At 40.8% G+C, this 13,106-nt stretch overlaps 1 protein-coding gene across 2 annotated transcripts in view; it reads right to left on the bottom strand.

Moving 5' to 3' along the window:
- Window positions 1–113: 113 nt before the first annotated feature.
- Window positions 114–13,106, bottom strand: part of ror2 (receptor tyrosine kinase-like orphan receptor 2) — a 108,572-nt gene continuing 95,579 nt past the window's right edge. Inside the window, exons 5-9 of one of the 2 annotated variants that reach the window (XM_017697354.2) lie at window positions 6,347–6,468; window positions 4,035–4,349; window positions 3,189–3,446; window positions 2,819–3,024; window positions 114–2,551 (exon numbers count right to left, since the gene is read on the bottom strand). In XM_017697354.2, coding sequence (XP_017552843.1) covers window positions 1,124–2,551; window positions 2,819–3,024; window positions 3,189–3,446; window positions 4,035–4,349; window positions 6,347–6,468 — 2,329 coding nt within the window. In that variant the 3' untranslated portion in view covers window positions 114–1,123. The remainder of the gene's footprint in view (window positions 2,552–2,818; window positions 3,025–3,188; window positions 3,447–4,034; window positions 4,350–6,346; window positions 6,469–13,106) is intronic. The other variant, XM_017697355.2, reaches the window with a different exon arrangement.

The following is a 13,106-nucleotide window of genomic DNA, read 5'->3' as shown; positions in this document are numbered from 1 at the left end:
TTTCTGAGAATAAAGAAATTGAACAATGTTTCAAGGCTCCCCTAAAATGTTAATCCAGTAACCAATCATGCTGAATTTAAAAAAAATTTAGAGGCCTAAAAGAAAACCCACAATGTGTGTCACATATCACTTTATTTGACACTCCATTTCGCTGGATGTACACAATATACGATTAAGTTCTGTTATAACAGCTTGATAAAAAGCAAGTATCTGGTTTTAAACAAAATTAAAAGTAATATCGCTGGCTAAACAAAATCATTTAAAAGAGAGACAAAGAAACATAGAAGAATCACTTATTTTCTTTAAGAGAATCAATGACATAAATTACAAATCTTTACAACAGAGCTTCAAACCTTAAAAAGCACTATATAAAAAAAAAATTCAGACAGATGTTTTGGGACCAACATCTGTTGACCTTTAAGTTTCTACATGCCGATAGTATTCAAGGCAGTCTTGTGACAGAGTGTTGCATAGATTTCGTCCAGTCACTTAAAAATTGGTGCTCCATTACCTCACGGCCACATTCAGACTCAGTGGGACACAATTAACAAACTTCAACGCAGTAAACATGATAAGTCACTCATTTCACTGAGAACAGGAGATACACATTAGGTAACTTAAAACTGCCTGACCTTTCCTATATGATGGTCTTGAAGTAAAAACAAAACAGAACACTGAAAACATTAATGGGTGGCAAGTACAGAACTCCTTATAAAAAGATACAATTGCTTCATGTTGCACAGCAACAGTAAGAACAAAAATTCTTCTGAATGGCTTTGCAACAAGTTTGATTTAAAAAAAAAAAAAGAAAGAAAAAAAACTGTCCATGTGTCTTGTCAGCAACCCACCTAACTGCAGAAAGGTAAGGAGTTAGATTCTTCATTGCAGACAGATCTGAAGGCAGCTCAGTGGTACAGCTGTCACCAGTCCTGAAGGTACAGCCTCCAAAAGGTGAAAAAAGTCATGTGTTTGCGACTGCCAAAAAACCTATAAATAATATTCAGTTTTCCCCACAATCAATGATTTCCCTTCACTGTTTTTCAGACTGATGCTCAACTGGCATACGGTACAATGTCACACTTCACAGAACAGCTCTCGCGGTCATTAGGCCCTACTTGGCCATCTACGCCTCTGAATGCATCTCGCAGTCATCAATCTGTGGGATGCCATTGTCCCCCAAAAGCTCTGTTTCAGGAACAGAATTGTCCTCGTTATGCAGGCCATTTTGGGAAGCACCATCGGCCATGTTCTCCTCGGCTGCCTTGGCGTCTTCACTCAGGAGGCCAGCCTTCTCCGTCCCCGAGGCATTGGATGGCGCTGTAGTGACGTATCCTGTGCTGGTAGAGCCACTGCCACTGTGATGCGAGCCTGCTTTAGCTACCATTTGCGGGTGCATCTGCTGTGAGGGCATTTGCATGGGGATCTGCATGGGGTAGAAGTTCTGGAGGTATGGATAGGCTGGCACAGGCTGGTAGCCATTAACAGGGATGTAAAGCTGGGGTGGTACCATGGGTCTCATTTGGCCCTTCATGGGCATAAACTGGGGTTGGGGGAAGGGTGAGGCTTTTTTGGGTGTGACATAGCGTGCAGCGCTGATGTTACTAACTGGGCTTGTGCTGAGAGAGCTGGTCTGGGTTGTGTTGCTGGCTCCAGAGGTCTGTGCTGAGCTGTTGTAGTTGGACAAACTTTCCCAGGTGCGCAAGCGTGCGTGGATGTCCTTGAAGCGTGGCCGTCGTGCAGGGAACTCATTCCAGCACTCCAGCATGAGGGTGTAGATCCAGGAAGGGCAGTCATCAGGGCAAGAGAGCACTTGTCTGTTGCGCACCATCTCAATTACATCCTGGTTGGAGTAGCCACAGTAGGGCTGCAGGCCATAGCTAAAGATCTCCCACAACACCACTCCATAGGACCAAATGTCAGAGTCGGTAGAGAACTTGCCATACATGATGGCCTCCGGGGACATCCACCTGATGGGAAACGGATTGCTGCCCATCAATTTGTAGTAGTCAGCAGAGTACACCTCCCGGAACAGCCCAAGGTCAAGAATCTTCACGTTGAGCTTATCGCAGACCAGGATGTTCCGAGCAGCAAGATCTTTGTGGACCACGTGGTGATTGGACAGGTATTCCATCCCAGCTGCCACTTGAGTGACTATGTGTAGGAAGTCTGCCTGCTCAAGTGCTGACTTGACCGTTTTGTCATCATCTGAGCTGCCCACATCAGAATGTGGTGAGCGCATGACCAGGAACTCGTGAAGGTCACCGTGGCCTGAGTAACTAAAGATCATGCTCATGGGCTGCTCTTTGGTCACTACACCCAGAAGGCACACAATATTGGGGTGTTGTAGGCGGGAACGGAGCATGGCCTCGTGACGGAACTCCTCCCGCAGACTTCCCTCATCCTTGTCTTTCACTGTTTTAATGGCCACCACCTGGGTCTGCTCTCCTGGGGCCGTGCCGTAGAGGTGACCTTTGTAGACCTTTCCGAAGCGGTCCTCTCCAAGCTCCTCCATGAACCGTACAGCTGACAAGTTGATTTCTCTTAGCTTTCCCTGAGAAGAAAAGTTCATGCATGTTCATGTTCCAGCTACTAAACCATTACCATTAGTGCAGTTACATTATTGTTGTAATAAGTAAAATTAAATTAAAGGGAGCTCCACAGCCTAATGTTGTCTATTACCAACACTGAATTAGTTGACATTATTAATCGAAAATACAGTATAGCAAACCTGTGTTCAAAGCAGTGTGCTGTCTGTGATTTATCATTTCACAAAGAAAATGTAGCAGTAGAAAATTAATTTCTCTGATGTAAGCAATACCTGGTGCTTGTGCTGATTGAGTAGTGGCATCTCCATGTCTTGACTGGGAGAGGCTGAGAGCTGCCGGCGAGGAGGAGTGTCGACTGATTCCTTCTGCTTGTTACGGCACATGCACACCAAGAAGAAGAGACAGGCAATGACCAGTGGGATGGTGATACTAGGGATGAGGATGTAGAGTATCTCCTTCTTCACGTTCTCTGGAGGCTCTGCAATTTAACACAATGTAAACCGTTGAAACACTGCTTGATGTGATTTCACCTGTGTGCGCTTTCATGGCTCTTAAATTCATAGATGTTTTAATAATTATTACATGCATGCATGGTGTCAGGAGCTGTTGTTTTTGATATGACTGGTGGGAGGTTCTACTCACTGCATGAACGGATATCACAGAGATCCACCCTCACACGGGGATCAAGTGTGAAACACCATGGACTTTCCATCTGTCCCCCTGGGTTTCTGCAGAAGTTGTGCCCTCCTCTAAGCTCCGGGTACTCCACAGGTGTGATATGATGGTTGTGCGGATACTGGGCACTCCAAGGCTGGCACTGGTACCCAGACTTGGTTACACTGACTGTGCCTCTGTAATTAGCACCACTGCCATTATAGCAGCTGTGATCTGGGGGAGAATCTTTCACAAGGATTGAAAATTAGAGGAATGAACAGTCAGCTGCAAAACAGCTGTCCAAAACGAGAAAGACTAAAGTGTTAGACTGTGTGATGTTATTGGAACTACACCGGATAAATACAAAAAAAAAGAAGACCCATATCTATCCACCTATACCACTAGAGGGCCCTCTTGATTCACTTGCATAACAGCAAGTCATTCTTGCTTTTTGCCATATATCAAGACAATCAAGATGCTTTTCATCCCACATCAAGATGATCAAGAGGTAAGCAGACCTTGCACAATGAGTGCATGTAAGTCATACTGCATGTTCTACACTTAAAATATGCTTCATTGCTAAGGATTGCTGGCCTGTCTGCTGATTTGTTCCGCTTCTGCTCCCAACACAACTGATCGGGGTAATCTGAGTTGTACAAGCCTTAGGTGTATTGGAATGTAAAGCAGAACAAAAATGTAAACTGGCTGAGGGTCTCTGAGGACTGGACTAGAAAGCTGGGCTTCATTTCACTAGCATCTAATTACAGTGGGTTTTACAAGGAACTTGGTGTCAACTCCCAGACAGAAATAATGGACTACAGAAGGTCCACTTACATGTCTCCAGATGGTCGACAGGCACACCAATGCGCATGCAGCTGGCAGCATCGGGTGAGCCTGGATGGGGAAGCAGGTTGCAGTTAGGCAGCTCCAACTGCATGAGGATGAGTGGGTTGGATCGGGCAATGGTGTACTCTGTGCGGCATAGGTCGTTCTCCAGAGCCTCACACTCATCCCTGCAGAGCTGCCGCTGCCGTGGGCCCCTGGTGCCTTCCTCACACAGTGGAAAGACGTAGTGGCAGAATGATGGTATGGCAAACTCTGAGCACTGGTCAGACAACTGAGTGGAAGTGCCAATCATGGTGAAAGCAGCTAAGGGAGAGAGAAAGTGAGGAGAAAGTTAAAGCAAAATTTATTCACTCACAGCCCATGACTGAGGGACAGACAATACTGGATGGTGCTAACCTCACTCTAAAAAAAAAAAAAAGAAAAAAAAAAAAAAAAAGTATTTCTAAAATTTCTTTTGAATCTGATAGCCCGAGATAAGACCAACAAATCACCAATAAATGGACACCACAAAAGAAATATTGTCATTATCAGTGAATGAGTCTTTATATGAGGAAAATTATGAATAATCCCAGAAACGTCTAGTACCCCATCCAGGCCTTTCAAGTTTAATAGAGAATGACGCATAATGTTCATTAAGTACTAAACTTTGAATCTATCTCCCTTAAATTCTTCAATATCTGAAGGACACAAATGGCAACAGAAGAAAATAGTTTCATAACCTGAGCCCTTTTCAGTTAGGGGCATTTTTCCATTGAGCTAAAACACTGAGCTCTTAGTTGAGAGAGATTACATGTAAATAAAAGTAATGAAATTACACGAACTCAATTTCCTGAGAGACAAAAAGCCAAACATGACATCAACAGAGAGAGTCTGGGCTGAAGAATGGTACAACATAATCTTCTCTGACAGAGTTATTGCAAATAATTTATTTAATTTCAGGACTTGATGATAAGATTAAAATCCTAAAGTTCCCTTTCATCGTCCTTCTGGTCTCTTAAAACTGAGCTACTATAAGCAACTGTGGCCAAACCTGGCATCAATTCCAGATGGAAAAAGGCATGCCTTTTAATCTCTTTAACATAAAATGTTCAGGAACACTCAACAATCTCTGCACATGATGCTTCAAAATCATATGTGATGCATTATATACTTTTACATAAATAACATACATGAAACAAGTAAGTTTGTACCACATGTTTTCACATTAGAGTCCCCTACAGTAAAATGTTCTGTACATGAGAACAGCACAGCCTAAAGTTCCAGCTGGTGCTGGGCAATATTTTATCTGTACTGGTATACCATCCATGATACTGATATAATGTGATATTGCTAATCAGTTTTAACAATATTTTTAGTGATATAAACATTTTATTAGCAATGTCTTTGTTACTACGTAGTTTGTTTTTAGTACTTTAATTCTATTTTGTGCACTTTATGATACTCATGATTCCCAGGACCTGACAATTAACTGCTGTGCATGTAATTTGTTGAGTGCTTGAGATAGTTTAAAAAGAATGGCTTCAAATCCATAAAAGCTAAATAAACAGCAAATGTTTCCATCTGGTTACCATTACAATACTGTGATGACATTCGGTGTAATTTTAAAAGAAGAAAATAGAACAAAATAGTCCAAACCAAACAAGCCATGTCAATTGGCAAGATACTGTTTTAGCACAGAGCAGCAATACTCAGGCAGAATTCTCTCATCAATCTTATCCATGCAAACCTAAATATCATCTGATGATAAAATTCAGTATTTTTTGAATATCACAGCAACATCACCAAGCACTAGTTCCAGCAACAATGGCAGTAATTTTGAAGGCAAGAAACAGCTGGGAAGTTTATTTGTATTTGCTGAAAAGACTGGAATTTTGTTTTGTTAGAACTGCATCTGCACTAAACTAAAAGGCCCTAAATCAAGGAAGGCTTTGAACGTGGCAATTAGAGCAATACGAGATAATATGAGAGTGGAAGCATATTGTATAAATCAAGAGTCACCAACCCTCCTACTGGAGATCTGTTTTCCTGCAGAGCTCACTTCCAACCGGCATCTAACATGAAACCCTTCACCTTAATTAACACTAATGCTTCTGATGCAGCCAAATCAGGGATGCTGATTAGCTGGAGCAGGTGTGTCAGCTTGTGGCTGAAAACAGAGTCTGCAGGAAGGAAGATCTTCAGGACCAGAGTTGGTGACCACCGGTTTAAACAGACCTGAAAACAATTAACATGCAAAAAATGCATTTGCTTTTGAGGAAAAATGAGTTCTGAGACTGCGTGGACTTACTGTCATCACTCACCTGTGATACGGTTCTCACTTTCTCCTTGCATCTGCAGAGACTCCACATAGATGCTCCTGTTCCCAATAAAGCGTGCACAGGCGATGCCCCGGTATGGCTGGCAGAAGCCCTTCTCATGGGTCCTGAAAGAGAAAAGCATAAGTTAAGGTTGCCATATTAAAAACAAGCTTCTTTAACTGGTAAATGGTACATTTATCCTATGCATTAATAAATACTTATTTTAACCAACAGGCTTTTTTTTAAACAATCTGAGGCAGTGATATTTAAAACAGAATTCAGTACTTTAAATGAGGTAAGCTCCGGTATCTGCAGAAATGTCACATTTCTTCATAATTAAATTGTGAAGATGTGAACAGAGTGGTTTGACAAGAAATTCTAGAGAAATGTACAGAGTCAGAAATGTTTACAGCGGTATTGATGGGAACCACACTAAAAAGTGGCTCGTCAGATCTATTTAAAAAAATGTACTTCATGTGGTAACAAGCAACTGAACTAGTTTTATTAAAATCCAAAAAATACTTTGAAAGAATCATTCAAAGTATTTACACTTACCAGCCACTTTATTAGGTACAGTACTAGGTACTTTGCTATTAGGTACTTGCTAATAAAAGGTTGGACCCCCTTTTGCCTTCAGAACTGCCTTAATTCTTCGTGGCACACTTTCACCAAGGTGTTGGAAACATTCCTCAGAGATTTTGGTTGGCTATTTGAGTTAATGTTGCCTTTCTATCATCTCGAACCAGTCTGCCCATCTCCTCTGACCTCTCACATCAACAAGGCATTTTCGTCCACACAACTGCCGCTCACTGGATACTTTCTCTTTTTCAGACCGTTCTCTGTGAACCCTAGAGATGGTTGTGTGTGAAAATCCCAGCAGATCAGCAGTTTCTGAAATACTCACTCCAGCCCGTCTGGCACCAACAGCCATGCCACATTCAAAGTCACTTAAATCACTTTTCTTCCCCACTCTGATGCTCGGTCTGCACTTCAGCACAACACTTCAGTTGTCTTGACCACCTCTACATGCCTAAATGCATTGAGTTGCAGCCATGTGATTGGCTGATAAGCAATTTGTGTTAACAAGCAAATGAAGATTTAGGTAGAATAAAACCAATTTACTTGTTACCACATGAAGTAATCTTTTAAAGTAGATCTGATGAGCCACTATTTACAGTGCAGACGACCTATGCAAAATTTACAATAAACATTACATAGAAAAACTCAGAAGCCACATAACTACTGGTCTACTGGTTGTTTTCAGTTAAAATAGCTATAATGGCTGGACACTGTAACCCCTGTTTCCTGTAAAAAAACTAACCGTCCCCCCCCCCCCCAAAAATCAAGTTTCTCTATAATGCAGAATTTCACATCAGACCACTCTGAATTACTTTGCTTACGTTTCAAAGATTGAATTGTGTAGAAAATTTAAAATAGGGAGGAAATTCCCTTTTAAGGGTTTGGCCCATATTTAATGCTAATACACTGCATTAAACACAATACATTCCATTTTAGCTGACTCCTATGGGTCTGCGTGGTGTACAAGAAAGTCAGTTTTCTTCTGAATCTTATCAACCAAAATACATTTTCCTATCATTGAACACATTTATGTTTATGCCCATTATCTACAGAATTATTACACATTTACTATTCAGTAATCAGTACTGTTACTATACTGTTACAATTACTATTACTGTAATCAGTAGCTAATCTGTAACTGTTAGATCTCTTATGTTGCTCACAGACAGTCCCCTGCAGTTTAAGAAGGTTTAAATGTAAAAAAAAAAAAAAAAAAAAATCAGTTTTGAATACATAAATAAATAAAACATGCAAAAATCCTGGGCATCAACCCAGAATGTTCATATAGGTGCGTCCATATATCAGAAAATCTCTCACATGACATTCCCTTTTTCAGAACTGAAGATTTAGACATGGATATCCCAACAGAGTGGAACATGCATGACTGAAGCTAAATCCTCAGTTTTGGATGCAAACTCTGGTAATCTGGGAGTTAAACCTGAGGGAGTGATAAATGCTGAAGAGAACTTGCTGACATAGCTGTCCAACTTTACGACAACTCTGAGAATGAATCCTATTCATGCTAGCTCACTGAATTACAGAATTAGCATTCTTTACTTGTTGTGGGTTTAGTTTAGAGTCCAAAATCTCTACAAGCTGCCACATCCAAAAAAAAGGTCCTTGTGTATACAAATGGTGCCAAGGCAAATATGACCCACGCAGCTGCAATGTAAAACTTCCCATGTTTCTCTAATGAAGGTTAAGAAGTCACAATGATATGCCCCAGTGAGAGGCCACAGCGTTTCTACTTGTAATGCAATACGCCTCTTATGAGAAACCACCATGCAATTGGCACCAGGCTGGCATTTTAATTAGACAACTCTCTTGAGAGGAAGTGCTTGCAGTGGAAAGCACAATAAGATCCACAAGAGCACTCACAGAAACTATGCACACAAACATATGCTTTTAAAATGGCACACACGTCCTCAAAAACTTAACTAACTGCCAACCTGAGCCTGCAATACGAGCTGTTTACCCACACTGACAGCTTACATGCAATCCTATAAACCATGCATAAATGCAAATGCACTGGAACAGTTTCAGGCCACAAAAATAAGCATGAAATTTTGTATTATTAGTGGTCTACCATTCTGCATGTGTTGGTGTATAAGGCGCTTGGCCTGTATTTATATTATCTCAGTGTGGAGATGCTGAAGTAATGCTGGAGAAGAATGACAAAAGAATGTAATATTTGGAAAAATAGTCATTCAAAGTTCATTCAGCATTCGAAGACATTGCCACCATCTGGATAGCCAAGGTTTGACTTAACTACTTCTAGACATCCTTCATAAACACAAACTTTGAACCCAACTGTAGCCTAACAAAATTCTGTTTAAATCCAACTGTAGCCTGGTAGAATTCTGTCATAACCTGACTGCAGCCCAGTTCCAAATCAGACTATAGCCTGACCAAAATTGATCTGAATCCAAAACGCAGCCTCCCAAAATTGTGTCTACTTGACAGACTTCACAAAATCATTCTGAACCTGACTGCAACCCAACAAACATTCTGTCCAAATTCATCTATAACCTCACAAAAATCACCAAAATTCTATTTGAACTCCACTGTATCTGACAAAATTCCGTATAAAACCAACTGTATCTGATAAAATTCCATCTGAATCCAATTGTAGCCGACAAAATGCTGTCCAAACCCAACTGTGGCCCAACAAAATTCTATCCCAGCCCAATTGTTGTCTGACGAAATTCTATCTGAGCCCGACTACAACCCTCAAAAATCTGTTTGTGCAGCGTAACTACAGCCAGCAACCTTGTCTGATCCCGACCTCCAGCAACCAGAGACCAAGTAAATATCCACGTTCCAAATATTAGCACCTGCTATGTTACTTTGGCTTAATGTTAAATTACCAAGTGATAATCACAGCAGAGATCAGATCATCTGTGAAGAAAACTGAAATGAACAGTCTTCTAATCCACCTAAAAGTAAATAAATAAAGAGGTAAATACAGGCCAAGATCTGTTAAAAGGTGGGAGACGGGTTATGAGAAACACAAAAGTAAAAAATGAACTGAACCTGAGCCTGACAAATATTTGAGAAATAATGACCCTGACTGAACCAGACGTGAACAGTTGGGTCCCGCTGGGTTCTTACAATAGTTCAAGCTGTAATTCACATAAAGTCAGCATGAAGGGGCCTTGAGGACGTGCTGAACAGAGGTATGTGGGTTTCTGGCTTTTGCTCAGAAGAATCCAGCAGAACTCACACTGAATTGTTTATCACATTACCTACTGTACCTAGCTGTTTTTCTCATCATGCTCTATTGCTTCTTTGACCAACATCAGAATCAAACTAATGCTGAGGATGTGGCCCTGTTTATGCTATTACACAAAGGCTGATGTTGATCTGTACTGAAAGACCGTGCAGGAAGAGAAGATATCTGGCTGCAATTAGTGACCGAGTGATCAGAATTGGATATAAATCAGGGAGACATATACAAACTGTCCCTTATAAGACTCTAGGGTAATCTGTCAAGGACCTACTTAGCAGTATAATAGTGAGGAACTGGTACTGAAATTTGTTTTAGCAGAATACAGACATTTTCCAGGACAGCATCAGTCATGCTGTGAGCATTAATCCACACTAACCTTGAGTGCATGAGCATGTGCTTGACAGAACTGTACATGAAATCTGATAGTGGGGGGTTTTGGTAAGCCTTCTCCATCAACAAAAACTCAAGGCTTTCCCCATATAATCAATTCCAGAACGTATGCATTAATACAAGCTTAAGAGGGTAGAAGATAACTTTAGATACTGTAACTGAAAGTAGCAGATATGACCAAGTCCACATTGCTTTGCTTTGAATGAGACTCGGCCTGTCCAACGTCATTAGAGGTGGTCTGTTATGCCAGCAGAACACAGTGCAGATTTCGGAGGCATGGTGGGTCCACAGGGAGATAGCAAACAGCAAGGCCTCTCTTTTCAACCATCCACTGTGAAGGACATTTTCTTGAGAAGACACAGGCAAGCTGCGAAAACCCATCAGAATCTGAAGCACTGTTCACCAGTCAGACCCTCCCTCATTCAGTTTGTATACATCATGACGGTTTTTCATTTTTAGGGTGTCCACCCTTTAACTTTTCAGTGATGATGAGGGATGGTCAACTCATTGTTCTAAGAACTCTGTTTCTTACAGTGGAAGGATGGACAGAAGCATTTGTGGATTAGCTTAGATCTAAAGCAAGAGTCTCTCAAATATGAACGCTTTAAGTGCTGTTTATCTGATGAGGACAGTGTTGGTGGTCTGCCAGGTCTTGTGCGGTTGTTGGGAGGCCCATTTTTTCTGTATCTATCTTTTAAGCAATCTTTTAATCTTTCTTTTAACTCCAGTTTCGGAAACTCCTTTATGCTTTAACTTTCCCCTTCCTTATGCAAGCGAATTGTATATCCTCAGAAATGGGACTGGAAATGAAATTAACGAAGGGTGGTCTCAGACTTTTGCGCAGTACTGTATATCCTTTCTCTTCCAATTATGAGGTTGAAATATGTGAATGGATGGTGTGTGAAGAGAGCTTAGGAGGGAAAAAAAAATACTCTCCAGAAAAATTTTGCCCTATTCACATTTCATTTTGCTGAAGTCTCACTATGGCACGCTGCCAAAGAAGCTGTCAATGGCCAAAACGCCCAGTCTGACCGACATCAATATCACATATGGTTGCAATTTTACTGCAGTTTAAAGTGGCTGGGAGGATTTTTTTTCCACAAAAAATGTTTGAAGACCTCAGCTTAACAAGAATTAGATTTACTTCCTCTTGGCGAAAATATGGTAGTGGGCAGGAACATTATACATATAAATACCTATAATGCTTTATACTACATTATATATTATATAAATGCCTTCATGAATATAAAATGGATTGAAAAAGTGGAGGAGTGCTTATAAAGTTGGCTTTTGTAATGAAAACACACTAAAGTGAAATGAACTGAATAATAAAAGTCTTGAAGTAAAAATCCACAGGTTTTTTTTTTCCTTTTTCCCCCATAATTAAATGGGAAAGATTAAAATTAAGCCATTCAGAATGATGTAAAACGCTCTGTTCTAGCGAAACCTACTGGGTTCACAGTGGTGATTATAGGAACCAGATGTCCAAAGAGGTTGAAGCTTCTAAAAGTTCCCTCACTGAAAGTTATTAAATGAAGAAATGGGTATGAATACACTGCCTGATCACAGAGATGCTGCTTTGAGATAACTATGATAATTCGGTGACTTAAAACATGTCCATTCATGCAGGAGAGGTACAAGCAACGCATTGTCAGGCAAAGTAGTACCCAACGAAACAAATCTTTTTTCAGATTTAATAACTATTCTACCATTAACAACACTAAATGGTTTTTTTGGATGGTAAATTAAATGGCTAGACTTGGCGACCCCTGGTTCCCATCACCACCACTGGAAGAAACTGGTAAGCAATTGTTAAGCATCCTCAAACTGGTGGAATTAGCCTTTAACCATCTCCTAGACAGTGCAAAGGTGTTTATTTTCCAAAATAGTGCATCACCAAACAACAAATATCAGAACCAATGGGGTATCTTACAGTGATTACAGTCTTGGGTCTAGCTATGTTTTCACAAAACAAAAGAGCAGTTAAGCATCTAAAAGAGTATGAATCGCCACTGATTTTCACACATAAGCACATATGGAGGTTGTTTTTGCATGTCCATCAGCAAAAGAACCACATGCGCTCATCTGTACCCGTTTAGTCTGACAAACTTTTTTTTCTTTTCATAAAAATATGCCTTCATGTGGCCAAGTCATCTTAAATAGTCTCGGCTCTCAAAGCCCATCTACAGAGACAGCCATGGCTTCAGTCTCCGATCGAATCACCACCGATTATTCTTCTCACTGCAAGCAATACAAACGGTCTGGAACCTATACTTATGCAAAGACGTCTTGGATGGGGCGACTTCAAAAGAACCAAGTTGCAGTGTGGCTTTGTGACTACACAAAAGGGAAAAAACATGAGTAGCTAATTTTTTGCAGGATATCCCAATCTGCCTACTTTTAGCTATTTTTTCATAACGAATGAATGGCTCAGCAGGCTAGCTGCATGAACAAAACATACTCTTGCCAAAGCAGTCGGCACCGTGTTCTGGACGGAGCCTCTCTCTTTTTTTTATTTAGAAAGCATGCCAGGGGACATGGGGAGGAGAGTTAGTGTTGAGTCTC

Source organism: Pygocentrus nattereri, chromosome 18, assembly GCF_015220715.1.
Source record: "Pygocentrus nattereri isolate fPygNat1 chromosome 18, fPygNat1.pri, whole genome shotgun sequence".
NCBI classification, from domain to species: domain Eukaryota; kingdom Metazoa; phylum Chordata; class Actinopteri; order Characiformes; family Serrasalmidae; genus Pygocentrus; species Pygocentrus nattereri.
Note: the sequence above shows the minus strand (reverse complement) of the source record. Positions and strands in the feature narration are given on the sequence as shown.